The sequence below is a fragment of the Peromyscus californicus genome, unplaced genomic scaffold (genome assembly GCF_007827085.1).
Source record: "Peromyscus californicus insignis strain IS unplaced genomic scaffold, ASM782708v3 Scaffold_7__1_contigs__length_154581171, whole genome shotgun sequence".
NCBI lineage: Eukaryota > Metazoa > Chordata > Mammalia > Rodentia > Cricetidae > Peromyscus > Peromyscus californicus.
Window position 1 is genome coordinate 63,038,505 of NW_026294595.1, and position 15,422 is coordinate 63,053,926.

The 15,422-nt window shown below is 36.6% G+C and overlaps 2 protein-coding genes across 2 annotated transcripts; both read right to left on the minus strand.

Annotated features, from left to right (window-relative positions):
• Window positions 1-214: 214 nt before the first annotated feature.
• On the minus strand, window positions 215-1,150 carry LOC128101782 (olfactory receptor 8K3-like). Its single transcript, XM_052725156.1, has one exon. The coding sequence runs from the start codon at window positions 1,148-1,150 to the stop codon at window positions 215-217; it is 936 nt and encodes a 311-aa protein (XP_052581116.1).
• Window positions 1,151-13,877: 12,727 nt separating this feature from the next.
• Window positions 13,878-14,810, minus strand: LOC128102216 (olfactory receptor 1086). The gene has a single exon (XM_052725791.1). It carries the CDS (start codon window positions 14,808-14,810, stop codon window positions 13,878-13,880), a length of 933 nt encoding a protein of 310 aa, XP_052581751.1.
• Between the last annotated feature and the right edge of the window lie 612 nt (window positions 14,811-15,422).

Consider the following 15,422-nt stretch of genomic DNA (forward strand, 5'->3'; position numbering starts at 1 on the left):
GGGCTCTTGACCACAACTTTCTATATTTTTTATCTTCTTATTTGATGCCCACTTCTGTCTTGAGACCCTGTTACTGGAGAATGATCTGCTGGTTCAGGTCATAAAATGTATATTCAGCCTATATGTGTTTGTTAAACAATCTGAAAAAAAAACCCACAACAGATCCAATTCTAATCATGTTTCATATGGCTCATGTCATATGAAACATTGAAGGTCAAATCTTGCATATCTTCTTCCATATCTTCTGTCCAGCAGCTTTTACATCTTTGTTCCTCAAGCTGTAGATCAAGGGATTCAACATGGGGATGATCAGGGTATAAAAGATGGATGCCAACTTGTCAGTGTCAAAGGAGTGACTATAATTAGGCTGCAAATACATAGATATCAAAGTCCCATAGAAGATAATGACCACTGTCAGGTGTGATCCACATGTTGCAATAGCCTTGTGTCTGCCCTCAGCAGAGTTCATTCTGAGAATGGCTATGAGGATTAGCAAGTAAGACACAAGAACAACTAGAAGAGAAGAAATCAAATCAAAAACAGCAAATATTAGAATTATCAGCTCAATGTCATGAGTGTTTGAACAGAGCAATGGTATCAAAGCGATACAGTCACAGAAAAAATGATTGATTACATTGTAGTCACAGAATGATAAAGTGAACATCTTTAAAATTATTAGAAGAGACAGAAATAAACCATACAGATATGGGATTATCACCAGTATCCAACATGCCCTCTGTGACATGATGGCAGTATAGAGTAATGGGTTACAAATGGCCACGTAGCGGTCATAGGACATGACAGAAAGAATGAAAAGTTCACAAGTAATGAACAGAAGAAAGCAGGCAAGCTGTGTAGCACAAAGATAATAGGATATTGTATTTTGGTTCACAACAAAATTTTCTAACATTTTAGGTCCCACAGCTGTAGAATAACCAAGATCTGTGATAGCCAAGTGTTTGAGAAAGAAGTACATGGGTGTTTGCAGCCGGGAATCCACCATGGTGAGGACAATCATGCCCAAGTTGCCCATCAGTGAGATCAGATAGATGATGAGGAACAGTCCAAACAATGGAGCCTGAAGCTCAGGGCGGTCAGTGATGCCCAAAAGGATAAATTCATTCATGACTGTGAGGTTCTGTTTCTCCATGCAGTCATATTACTGAATCTATTCAGGATAGTAATAATTGCATACTCATTATATTTTTAATAAGGTGATCATTTGTTATGCAACATTGTTATACATTATATTGAAATTTTCTGATAATAGTTATTTAAAAATAAAGACATTTTATATACATAAAGATATAAACTTGTACATGGAAATAGTAGACTATGATTCTTATGGAAGGTGATTTCACCAACACAAAGCATAATTCAGACATAATTTATCTCAGCTTGGAGATGAACTGCTATAGACAATGATTTATTAAGACAATTAAGCTTGTATATAACCTGCTCTATTAAACTTGCAGCTCCAAACAATGATTATATCAATAATTTTTCCCTTAGCTAGTAAATCCTGTGATATAGAAAAATAATAGAGGTAAATTACTGATAGCCATATGATAGAAAAACAAAAGAGAGATCTATAGATCTAGATGTACTCCTATCTTCTGTAAGGACAATAAATGTTCTTAACTGCTGAGTCATCTCTACAGCCTCATAAGTCATCACTTTAAGAAGATGTTAGGGATGAGATGCAGCTCAGTAACATTCACCAATATCTGGGTTAGTGTCATAGCATTTCCTAAAATATGTAGTGCATCCCTGTAATTCTTCTATTCTGGAAGTAGCAGCAGGAAGAATCTAAAGCTCAATGGCATCTTCAGCTATCAAACAAATCTGAAGCCAGCCTGAGATATAGGAGACCTTGTGTCAAAACTAAGAAAAACAGAACAAAAAAAATAAAGTTATCTAAAACCATTATCTATTGGTGGAACAGCTTAAAGTGTCAATATTCTTAATAAGTATTGTCAGATGTATGGACAAAACAATTACAACTGATCACTCAAGAAATTGTCTATCCCTAAATAAATCAACATGTGAGCATGTTGTACAGCATGTATGATATCTAATATGTTACTTAATGTATGCAAAGGATGCATTTGACAAATAGTAATCTAAAACCTTGTACTCTAATTTACAACAATGATGTCTTTAGCAGTATTATTTGGAAAGATGAAAGATTCTTGAATGATATGTTTCCCAGGTATGTAAAAGAGTTCCGAAGAGGAGAAAGAGAGAGTGAGAGAGCTGCTGTGAATAGAACTTTGGGTTTTGTCCATGATGTCAAGAGTTCTACTACTGCATTGCAGCACTAGACCTTGGAAATATTTTGTATAGAGTCTTCCTGTACAAGTCAAAATGACCCAGAACTAATAGATTTTCTTTCCTCCATTTGTAGACTGCTAAAATTTTTATTGTTTAATCATCACAGTACTTACATAAAATAAGTTTGCTTTGCCAGAATTATGCAGATGAATTTATAAATGGTCTTATTAAATTAAAAAAATGGAGCCAAATATAGGGATGTAAGCCTTAGAGATCAAGAAAATAGGAAGAGCCACCAGCCAACCTTAACTCACCAACTCTGCAGCTTCCAAATGTGAGCTACTTCCTATCTTACCCATACCTTTATTGCTTTGCTGTTTTGCCCTATCATTGGCTATCTTAGCTACCTCACTTCCTTGGCACTGCCTATCTGCACAGACCTCCCAGTCTCTATGGTTGGTACTGGGATTAAAGTGTGTGTCACCACATTTGGCTCTATTCCCTAGTATGACCTTGAACACACAGAGACCCTGTCTGCTAAGTGATCGGATTAAGGGTGTGGTCTACCACTGCCTGCCTATGTTTACTTAAAATGGCTTGCTATTTCCTCTGATCTCTAGGCAAACTTTATCAAAGCACAAATAAAATATCACCACATTTCAGCACAAATGAACTATCACTGCAAATATATGTTCTTTGAAAGTAATACAATGATAGTTAAATGAAGAATGGATTCAATAGGTCATATCACATACAAATTCTTTCCATCTTTAGCTCTTTCTACTGACATGCCTTGACTAAAACTATACAAGACAATTTATTGTCTAAATGAATCACATAATTTTAAGCATACACACACACACACACACACACACTTCATATAGATACAAAGCTTGTCATGTGCAAATTACACTTACTTCAGGTCAATGTTGCATGATTATAGTGATTACTCAGGTGCTGTTCCAGTGAGACATACTTCTAGTAGTGAATGTAAAATACATGAGGTTAATATATTAGATTATATATTTAGTAATTGCAATCACAAACAGTTGTTTCCTCATATTTTTCAGTTCAATGTGACAAAGCACATTGCTTTGTCATCCTGAAGTATGATTAATGAAGATTTGTTATGTTTAATACTTACTATAGAATATTTCCCTCAGATTTCACTATGAAATGGCAATTTTAATATAACCAAAAAATGTGGTCATTAATGTCATTTTACACAGCACACACACACACACACACACACACACACACAAGTGCAGTAAATCAATAAGATATAAAAACTCACTTTTGCCTTAATAAAAGATTAAGAAAAAAGAATCTCACACATTATAACATACTAAGTTAGAGCATCAAAAAAGAGATTAGATACTCCAAACACCTAAATATTTGGGTGCATATGAAATGATTCATTTATATTTTCATTTCTGAATTAAAATTGTGGCTCCCTTTACTTATGTTTTATGTCACCTCTTATTTTAGAATGTCTTAACTGTACAACTTAATGTCCATAAAATATATTTTCTAAGTAAATTTTTCCAATTGATTTAGGGTTGCAAATATACACATGAACATATGATCTTTAACCTAGGTAGAAAATATTCCAGGGGAAATATGAGGGAAGGAGAGAGCCTATTGCTTTTGTTGTTCAGACATGATGGTAGAGGAGTCATAGAAAATAGACCAGAAATGGTCTCTTCTATTAGATGACAAAACCAGAGAGGAGTGTGCCGGTTCATGTGGATTCTGATGGAGGGAACAACTTGCATAGCCTTCTACCTTCCTTACCTGTAATAAAACATTGCCTTTCATTCTCTCGTGTGCTTCTTAGTATTTCGTTTCCTATGATGATTTATGAGTTATGTTTTAATTTCAGAAATTGTCCCTGTGGAGTTGTAAGTTATTTGTTCACTCTCCCTAAAGCACTGGGATGCACACTGATTTGCTTGGAGGCTGTTCACTAATTATCAGGGAGAATATGCATATATCTTTAAATTATGTATTAAATATAGGGATTAGTGAAATTGTTTCTGGGTTGGAATTTAAAATATTACTGTTTTTGCTGTGAAAGACTTATTAGCCCACTCTGATCTTCCCTGTAGCAGGATTCTAAATAGCTGAAAGTGGAAATAAAAAAATTTTGGCATATGTGTGGACAAACAGCATGTATTATGTGCAGTGTATGCAATGGCACCATGAAACTGAAAAGTTACATGAACCAGCCACAGGACAAATACTACACAAGTACTAATATGTTTGAAATACTTAGACTTATACCATCAGGTATTGGAATGGCCTTTGCCAAAAGTGGGGGTAGGAAAATAAGAAGTGGCTAATAAAAAGACAATACCTCACTCAGGTAAAAGAAAAATAATAACAAAGTTCTGCTGAAAATCTGGGTACTTGTACTTCATGTTTTCAATAGTGAATATGAAGTGATAATATTAAATATAATAAAATAAATTTCCAAAATTCTAATAGCATTTTATTCCAGGAGGGAAAGGAGATGACATTCAAGAGAGAAATGAAGGTAGGTCTGTCTTTTGGGTATATGGTCTAGTACAGTTCTAAAGCAGAGTTTTAGGGTCCCAGGAAGAAAAGGGCTCTAACTTTAATGTTTCTGATTTAGGGGCAGTTCTCGCGCCTGCCTTCCTTAGTAAGTAACCGGTGCTATATGACGAGTTAGGGAAGTAGTACTGTAGGCTATGAAACAGGAATCACATATACTCTGGATAGGGAAAGGTCACTTGGTAATGTGTTAGTTCAGTCAAACTCCTGTTGTTGATTCAGGGTGTCTGTTGATTCAGGCCTGGGTGCTGTTCTCACCCAGACTCACGGCTGGGTACTGTTCTTGCCTTGTTTGCAGTACCCTCTGCTTAGGATTTGAAGGGGAAAGGGTATTCTTAGATTTCCATCCTAAACCCAGTGTATGAAGCCTTTTGTGCCTAAAGAATATATTTATTACTCTCCCTTTGTTTATTTTAATTTTGAAAACCAGGAATATGGATTTGTAAAAAAAAAAAAAGAATGGCTATCTATGTACATATATTTTCAGAGAAAATCTTTTTTCAGTGATCTTTAATTGGGAGCCATTTTTTTAAATTAAAGATTAATGGAGAAATCACAGACAATTTTATAAATTTGCAACACATTATTTTTGAAAATAAAAGATGAATAAGAGAATGATTACATAGGAAAGGAGATGGGGAAGTAGCCTAGGAGATTGGCTAGTCACCAAGCCCAATTCAGCTTCTTTTTGCCCAATCAGGCCATTGCTGGTCAGGACCTTCTGCCTCAATACAATCTCAAAGTAGTCAAGCAGTGTCCTCAGGGGCTGCTATTTGGGTCTGTCTTTCCTGTCTTTCTATATCTAAAGGGGATTATTTCCATGAGTTTGGATAAATCATTTTCAACAGAGAGATTAGAGAGTGTCAATTAATGTAAGATTTAAAGTAGTTTTAGGAGGCTGACAGCAGGTTTGAACTATAGGGCCAGGATGAGTTTTTAAATCATTTGTCTCATTATTCTGATAATCTCTGATTTTAATATATATTTAATTATTTTAAAATTATAATTATACAATTTTTTTCTCCTTCCATCTCCTCCCTCTCATGTACCCCACCTTATTCTCTCTAATGATCATGACTTGTTTTCCTTTAATTTACATAAATTCAATCAGCTCAGTTCATAAATTATTATTTGTATACATAAGACTTCAGGACCAGCCGTTTGGTATTATATAACCAACTGAGGGTCTATTCCTTGGAGAACACTACTCTGGTTTTCCACTTCACCATTCCTTAGTTTATTTTTTTAATTGTTTTTGTTGTTGTTTTATTTTGTTTTCTTTGGTTGAGCCCTTTCTTTCTTTCTTTTTTCTTTTGTTGGGTTTAAGGTTTTGTAAACTTTCTCCCGTCCATGTTCACATGTTAACAGTTTTATTTCTTCTTTCTCTGACAAGGCTCCACTGAACTGCATAAAAGTTGTATCCCTCCTCCAAGAAGCAGCCAAGATTTCCACATTTTGCTGTCATGAGATCTTGACCACTCCTATATTGGAGTGTGACAGCAGTCAAACCCAATCCTTAAAATGTCTTGAGAAATTTCACCAAAACTTTTTGTATGTCTAGGGGTAAATAATGATAGCATGTTACTAAAAGGTTAAACCCTCATTCCTTTGCCCCAAACTGATCTTATCCCCAAGACCACAAAAGAGACAAGAGTTAATAAAGGAATTAATAATTCCCCCTTTGGAGCAAGGAAATGGCTCAGCATTTAAGAACTGGCTGTTCTTCTAGAGGACCCAGGTTCACTTCCCCAGCATCCTCATGGCAGCTCACAACTGTCTGTACATCCTCATGCAAGAAAAATACCAATACACATAAAATAAAAATAAATTAAAAAAATAATTCTCCTTTGCCCATGTGGCCAGTAAAGGTACCTAGAAAGTTCTGCCTATTAGTCAATATATCTACATTTGAAGATAAGTTTGCTAGGGTAAAATTATCAGTACAGTTGGTGGGAAGACAAAGACAGGTCAAAGTGCAATAGAAAAAGAAGACATCTTCTTCAAACAGGCAAGTGGTGAGTTAAAGATTGAAAGACATGAATTAATTAGAATTTAACTTTTTGGTGCTGCATTCATTTTTTATGACCAAAGAGAGCCAGCTAAGGATGCCCCCATCAAAGGTTTTATTATGTTAAAAGGTTTAGTGTTGGAAGCATTTTAAACAAATAGACAATATTTGTTTGTGTCCAGAAAAGAGGATGAGAAAATTTTAAAGAGGTGGTACATTTTATTTACTTTTATTTTTTTACAGATTTACTGATATCCACAAAAAACAAGTCTGTGCATGAATTGGGGTGTTCCAGATATTCTGAGGAATTGGTGGGATCTATGCTACTGAATAACAGAGTGAATATAGAGCCTTATAAATAAACTGATTGAAAGAACTTCTCATTGGCAATGTTTAGGACTGAATAACTGACCCCATAGGATACTTGATCAGACAGAGGTTTGACAGTAATTTGATGTAATGTAATTTAAGGAAAGGTGACCTTGAAAAGTACAGGAATCCTGTGGCTGCTAAAGAAGTATTTGTGATGAAATACCCTATGCTTAGGACCCTGTTGGTTAAAAGTCCAGAAAATTTAGAAATAGTTTGGAAATATTTGCCATATATTCAGTGTCTGTAAGAGTATCATTAGGTCCCTTTTGCTTTTGAGTCCAGAGTGATGCCTGTGAACTAATCCAAGTGGACAAATAGGAGATAGGTATGTCTGTATATTAGGAAAGACAGACCCAGCCTGCAGTTGTTGATCATTGCAGTATTGGAATCATTGAGCAAGTGATGGGTGAAACAGAGAGTGTGATTTAGATAGATAGAGGTATGCACTGGAACTGAAAACATAAAGGGAAATAAAAAGAAGTAATAGATCATAAGATACATGCTAAAATTTAAAGGTCACAAGTAAATTGATTTTTTTATAGGGTGAAGTCTGTGCAGAGACCTGTAACTTACAATCAGCTATGAAGTCTAATAATTCAAGAGTTTAAATACCTGGAGTTTGTTGCCATGAAGAAAATTCAGTTTACTTGAAGGAAGGCCTCTGCCTGTTCATATAGAGCCATCAATGCCAGATGATAAGGTTCCAAAGGAAATGAACTCATACAGCTATTCTCTCTATAAGAGTTTGAGGATCAAACCTCTGCACCCAGCCACTCCTCCAACCTCCTGTGCAAAGTCTAGCCCAAAGAATCTCCCTAATCCTCCTCACCCAGGCTGTCTCTCCAATCCACAAGATCTATTACAGGTCCTTCATCAAGTGTCCTTGCCTATTCTGACAAACCACTGCCCCTGCTGTACACTACTTCTAGGCTTCCTATAGGACTTGACCCATGTGACACACACACACAGGTCTCTTCTGTACTACCTCTAACTTCTCCATCCAGCTGTATGTACAATATCCATCCAGGGTCTATCCAGTGGGTATCCTTGATTCTACACATGCAGTCACCTTCCCCAATCCATCAGGTCTAGTCCAGGTCACATGTAGTTGAAGATTTTCCTCTGTCCTACCCGGCCCTACAGTCAGGACAAATCTCTCCCCCTCACCATTCCACAGCCACTTACAAAATAATCACTAAGAAGCTTATATTAATTATAACTGCTTGGCCATTAGCTCAAGCTTATTACTAACTGGCTCTTACATTTAAATTAACCCATAATTCTTATCTATGTTTAGCCATGTGGCTTGGTACTTTTTCTCAGTTCTGCCTTATCATCTTGCTTCCTCTGTGTCTGACTAGTGACTCCTGACTCAGCCTTCCTCTTACCAGAATTCTCATTGCCTGCTTATCCCACCTAAACTTTCTGCCTGGCTACTGGCCATTCAGCATTTTATTTTATTTATCAACCAATCAGAGCAACACACATTCACAGCATATAGAATGACATTCCACAGCACTTCCCCCTTTCTGTTTAATCAAAAAGGAAGGTTTTAACTTTAACATAGTAAAATTACATATAATGGAACAATTATCAAGCAAGAGTTAAAGTTACAATATCTAGTTCATTTGTATTTGACAATAAAATGTCTAGTTTATTTGTATTTGGCACCCACGTTGGGTACCAACGGTAGATGAATTTCTAAATGGTCTTATTAAAAAAAAAAAAAACCAACACAGAGCCAGATATAGGAGTGAAAGCCTGGGAGAGATCAGGGAAACAGGGAAAGCCACAGCTAACCTTACCTCACCAACTCAGCAGCTTCTACCCATGCCTATATAAATATGCTGTTCTGCCATCTGATTTGCTCTCTCTGTCCAGCTACATCACTTCCTCTTCCTGCCCAGCTCTGTCACTTCCTGTTTGTCTGTACAGACCTCCAGACCTCCATGGCTAACTCATGTTGGAATTTAAGGCATGTGTCACCACACCTGGCTCTGTTTCCTGTGTGATCTTGAACTCACAGAGATCCAGACAGATCCCTGTTTGCCAAGTGATAGGATTTAAGGCATGTGCTTACATTGCATGACTTTCGTGTTTACTTATAATGGCTTGGTTTTTCCTCTGATCTCCAGGCAAACTTTATTTATTAAAGCACAAATAAAATATCACCACAGTCAAACATACAATAAAAATAAGATGGAGAAAAGAAAGCATTTCTGCAAATGGTTCTGGGAAAACCAGATGTTCAAATTCATAAGAATGAAATTATACCAGTATCTATTACTTTATAAAAAAATTTAGTGTCAAATGGATAAAAGGTTTGAAACTTTAAACACTGAAATTATTAGAACAAAACATGGGCAATATTTTATAGGTTAGAGGTATAGGAACTCATTTTCTGAATAGGAAGCCATTTATCCCAGAGTTAAAACCAAAAATGATATGTACCAATACATAAAACTAATAAGCTTCTGTACAGCTAAATAAATAACCAACTGCCTGCAAAGGAATTCCACAAATGAGAAAGATTTTATACTAGCTGGACATCTGACAGAAGATTAACATCCAAAGTATATAAGTAACTTTAAAAAGATTACAAAAATAACATTTAAAGAATGATCCATGTCTTAATCAATAGGGACTTTCCTTCCAACTCTCAGTGGCAACCAAGCTGAAACTCATCTGAATGTTCCCTCCTTGAGCAGATTCCATGGTACCAGAAGTCACCAAGTGAGTTTCTAAAGGAGGGAAGCAACCAAATGTCTTACACAGTTATTATTCCTATGAGCCAGAAAAATGATTAGCATAGCATGATAACCTTAAGGGTGTAGTAGTGGCACATATAACTTGGAAGTTACCAACAGCTTTGTAATTGGACACAAGACCTGCTTACCAAGATAGAAGTCATATCTGGTACTAGAAAACTAGCCAACTATCCAAGGCCAGGGAATTCATTCATATTAAATGAAAACCTACAAGCAACAGTTCACTGAGCCATCATAATCCCTAAGTATACTCTAAATATGCATCTTTATACACATAAGTAGTTGTAGTCCTCACTTCTCAAGGAAAAGTCTCTTTGCAACAGATGGAGACCATTAGAGAAATCCACAAGCAATCAAGGTACAGAGTTGTGGACCCTTGTCCCAGTGAATAAATTTACCAAACAAATCTTACATCTAAAGCTCCGTCAGGGAATATTGCAGAAGGAGGGGCAGAAAGAGTGTAAGAGCCAAAGCATCTAGAGTTTGCTGTGAGACTGTCTCCTAGTAATGTCTCAAGTTTCATTCATAAAGATTCACCAATGTTGTTGCCTAAGTACAATCCAAACCAGTCATGTCTGAAGGAGAAAGGGTGTGGTGGTATTGTGTTCCCCAAAATATTGTGCACCCTAATAAACTTATCTGGGGTCACAGAACAGAACAGCCACAATATTAAACATAGAGGATAAGCAGTGGTAGTACACGCCTTTAATTCTAGCATTCCAGAGGTAGATATCTATCTGGATCTCTGTGTGTTCAAGGCCACTTTGGAAACAGCCAGGCATGGTGACACGTGCCTTTAATGCCAAGAAGTGAGCCTTTAATCCCAGGGAGTGATGGCAGAAAGCAGAAAGGTATATAAGGCGTGAAGACCAGAAACTAGAAGTTTTTGGCTGATTAAGCTTTTAGGCTTTTGAGCAACAGTTCAGCTGAGATTTATTCTGGATGGGGACTGAGAGGCTTCCAGTCTGAGGAAACAGGATCAGCTGAGGAATTGGCAAGATTCGTGCTACAAAAGGGAACATATACTACCACCAAATATAAAAAAAAGCTCTGATATTTATAGATAAACTCATATCCTGTGTCTGTAACTCAGCCCAATGAGGGAAGGATTAGGAGATGAAGTGAGCATGTAAGTACCATCTTCCTGACTCAGAATTAGGATTTAGGTTGATATGTTTAAAGCGAGTCTTTGTAAGGTGGCTCATAAATGTTGCCCGGTTTTCAGGTGATTTATTGGATTTTATTATAATTCAGTGTCTCATGGCAAGACTTTTCATCACTTTGATAAGGTAGATTAATAGATAGAATATATGTTAATGATTAGGGGACTTAAGCAGTCAGTTCTATTTAGGGTCAAAAGAGAGCTGATATGTGTTTCTGACAGAGTAATGTGGGAATCTTGAATTTGAAGGGAATCTACAAAAGAGATATATTGTTATTTCCTCTGTCATGGTGGGTAGAGGATATAATGACATAAATATTGTAGAAAGTCAGATTTGGGGGCATATTTTTGGAATTTTATTGTACATTGGTGAAATCCACAGAAAACAAATTGAGACACTTTAAAATGTGGGTAAAGTTATAGAGATGAAAAGCAATGTGTGCAAGGAGAATAGCCTTGGCTCTGGCATCCTCTCATATGGGCAGCTATGAAGCAATGTGTGTGGTGGGGGTGTGGAAAAACAGATTTTTTGAGTGAGTAACCAGAGGAAAGATGGTAGAAGTGAGTCTTGAAACAGGACTAGAGAAAGAGGGAGGCTTTGCTTGGGGACAGCTGTGAGGATGAGAGACTACTGAAGTTGGATGTAGTGAGTAGTCTCTGATGAAGCAGGATGTGGGAACAGAATTTGAAATATGGACAGTGTTGGCAAAGAGTGGGATAATTATGGAGACAGAAGAAAACCCAATGTGAGGGAGTCCAGATTACTTACCATATACCAAACAAAAGCTTCTGTTTCTAAGAATTTTTAAATTACAAGTATAGTTTTCAGATCGTGTGTTGTTATTCAATTTGTATTTTCCTCAATGGTGTTATAAATTAAAATTACTACTATTATTACTATTGCATCTAATATCACTTATGAAGATTAATAATTTTAAGATTGCAAAGAAAGCAGCAAAGTTGTTATTCTTCAGATTTGTAAGACTGAGTCACATACCTTACAGATTCTAGTGAATCAAGGAAAAGGGAACAAGGCCTTTTGGAAATGTGGGCAAAGCCATAGTGGAGACAAAAGTTGAGTTCCTAGCATTTCTGGAATCACCTAATCTGAGGAAACCCATGATCTCTGATAAAGTACTAGGGCTTGTGGTCAGTGTGGTGGGTACTGGACCTGGGTGGGACTCAGCAATATCAATCAGCCAAAGACAAAGATTAGGGAAGGATAAAATGCCTGATAAGGGAAGAGTGGAAGGATTGGTGAGGTCAGGAAATCTGGTAAAGGTAGGATGGAGACTCTGGTAAGGGTAGTATTCCTGGTTAAAATAAAGCCCAAGTAGAGTAAGAGCAGAAGCGTTGGTAATGGATGTGGGAGGAACCGGCACACTGTAGAGTGATATCTTGGCTTGCCTTTCAGACACTGGATTCAATACCACATAGTGGTAATTTGCCAGGAGGGAGAGTAGAGGAGACTTGGGAGAATGAAAAGATTGACTAGACATTTATGGTACAGTGGAAGTCTTTCTTCAACTTAAACTTAGTTGGAAAGTAGAACACTTTCATATACATATAAAAAAAGAGATGGAAATTTGCATATAATTTTATATTAAGAGGAATAAAACTTATTGGAGATTGAGTGATCACTCAGAGGTTAGGTGGACTTGCTGCTCTTGCAAAGGGCTGTAATTTGGTTTTCATCATTTATTATCAGTAAGCTTGAACTTTTCTGTAACTCCAGCACCCAGTGATCTAACATTTCCTCCTTCCTCACTGACCTCCCCCTCCCTGGCCCCAGCTCCCCGCCCAAACTTTCCCACATACTATTCCTTGCTCTCTTTCAATTCTTTTTTTTTTCATTATTTCTGTTACAAGCATATACGCATACATACATACATTCTAACAGAACCTGCTCCATATGTATAAAGTTTCTTTAATCTGAGCATATATGCACACATACATACATTCTAACAGAACCTGCTCCATATGTATAAAGTTTCTTTAATCTATTTCCAATGTAGTCTTTACCGTTCATCAAGAAAATGACTCTTTGTTACAGGAGACCAGTACAGACAACACAACCAATCAAGTTGCATAATTCTAGTGCTCAGTTCCAGTGACTCTATCTGCCCAACAGCACTTGTACATTGTAGAAGAGGGAACAGAAAGATTGTAACCCCAGAGGATCAAGAAGTTTGCTGTGTGATTGTCTCATAGTAATGTCAGAAGCTATATTCATAATGTCTAGCCAACTTGACTGCCTAAATATGAACTGAATAAAGACAACAACAATGTTTTATTTAGTCATTGTGATATAACACTAAAAATATTTAAACTTATAAATATGAGAGAATTTAAAATACAGTTTATAAAGAAATGAAACAATCTAAAATTGTGTTAAAGGTTATTTAAATATGCATATAAAAATAAATCTAAGCATATATATTTATTTATTTGTACATTTTGCATTTCATGTAGTGTCATCACTATGAAAAATATATATAAATGTATATGATTATGAACATTAAAAAAGAAATTGGATAGTATAGACTTTCTGTTTTGAAAAGCAGACCAGAGAGGCATTAACTAATATCTTTAATTTCAGGTTTCCTGAAGACTGAAATATTTAAATGAATGAAAAGGAACATTTTCAACATAAATTTTCATATTTACTTACAGAATAGAACTTTTACTTTTTCATATAAGGTTTATAGAAAATATAGTTTTATCCATAAATTTGTCTTTTACCAAAAACCTTTTTCATTGCCTCTTTTACATCTTTGTTCCTCAAACTGTAAATGAGAGGATTCAGCATGGGAATTACAATGCTGTAAAATATTGACACTACCATGTCATGCTCCAAAGCATAGCTGGAACTTGGTCTCACATACATGAAAAGAACGGTACCATGAAAAATGGACACTCCAGTTAGATGAGAGCCACATGTAGAGAAGACTTTTCTTTTACCATCAGCAGAACGAGTCCTCAGAATAGCAAACAGAATGAAGCCATAGGAGATCAGGACGATGAGGATGGTGACTATCTCAATAGACCCAGCACAGTAGAAGAGGAGAAGCTGGTTGATGTGGGTGTCAGAACAAGAAATTGCCAGGAGAGGAGGGATGTCACAGAAAATATGACTGATTTCATTGGATCCACAAAAGGACAGTCTGAAAGTGGCGACAGTGTGAATAACAGCATGTAAAATTCCACCAGCGTAGGATGCAATGATGAGTGGCACATAGACTCTGGATGACATGATTACTACATATAGAAGTGGGTTGTGAATGGCCACATAGCGGTCATAAGCCATTGCTGCCAAAAGAAAGCATTCTGTTGTACCAAAAGTAACAGCCAGAAACATCTGTGTAGCACAGCCAGTGAATGAAATGACTTTCTTCTCTGACATAAAGTCAACTACCATTTGTGGAGTGATAACAGAGGAATAGCAGGCATCTACAGAGGACAAAACACTCAGAAAATAGTACATGGGGTTGTGTAGGCGGGAATCCCCAATGACTAGAACAATCAATCCTAAATTCCCCATGAGTGTGAAGAGGTAAATTGCTAGAAAGAGGAAGAAGGAAAGGATCTCCAGGTCAGCATTGTCTGTGAAGCCCTTCAGTACAAATTCAGTGACTTCAGTGATGTTTTCCATGTTGAAATCTCATAGAAGGAATTGAAAGCAATCAACAAATCATAGTTCATATTACTGTAAAGAGTATAGAGTAGTTTTGCTATAAACAAGGTGAGCTGTATCTTTATGTGTATTTATGCAGAAGCACACTTTCAGGCTAAAAGAGGCATAGATACACATAAGTGCACATGTCACATGATTTTATGAGCTACAGCAGAAGATAAGGACACAGTGATGATTTAAATTTCAATACAGCACTCATTGAAATATACGTGGAACGTATGTATATTTACCCAGTGTCTTTTTTTAATTTTATTTTTTAACTTTAAAAGGAATCTTCTATCATATATTAAATCCTGACCTCAGTTTTCCCCACTCCTCAATCCTCCCAGTTTCTCTCCCTACCTCCTTCCTCCCTCAGATCCACTTCTCCTCTGTTTCTCTCTAGAAAAAGCAGGCCTCCCAGGGTTACCAACTGAAGATGGCAAAAGAAGTTAACACAAGACTAGGCACAAACTCTCACATCAAGGCCACATGAGACAACCCAATAGGAGGAAAAGAGTTCCAAGATCAAGCAAGAGTCAGAGACAACCTCCACCTGCAGTTAGGAGTCCCATGAGAATACCAAGCCTC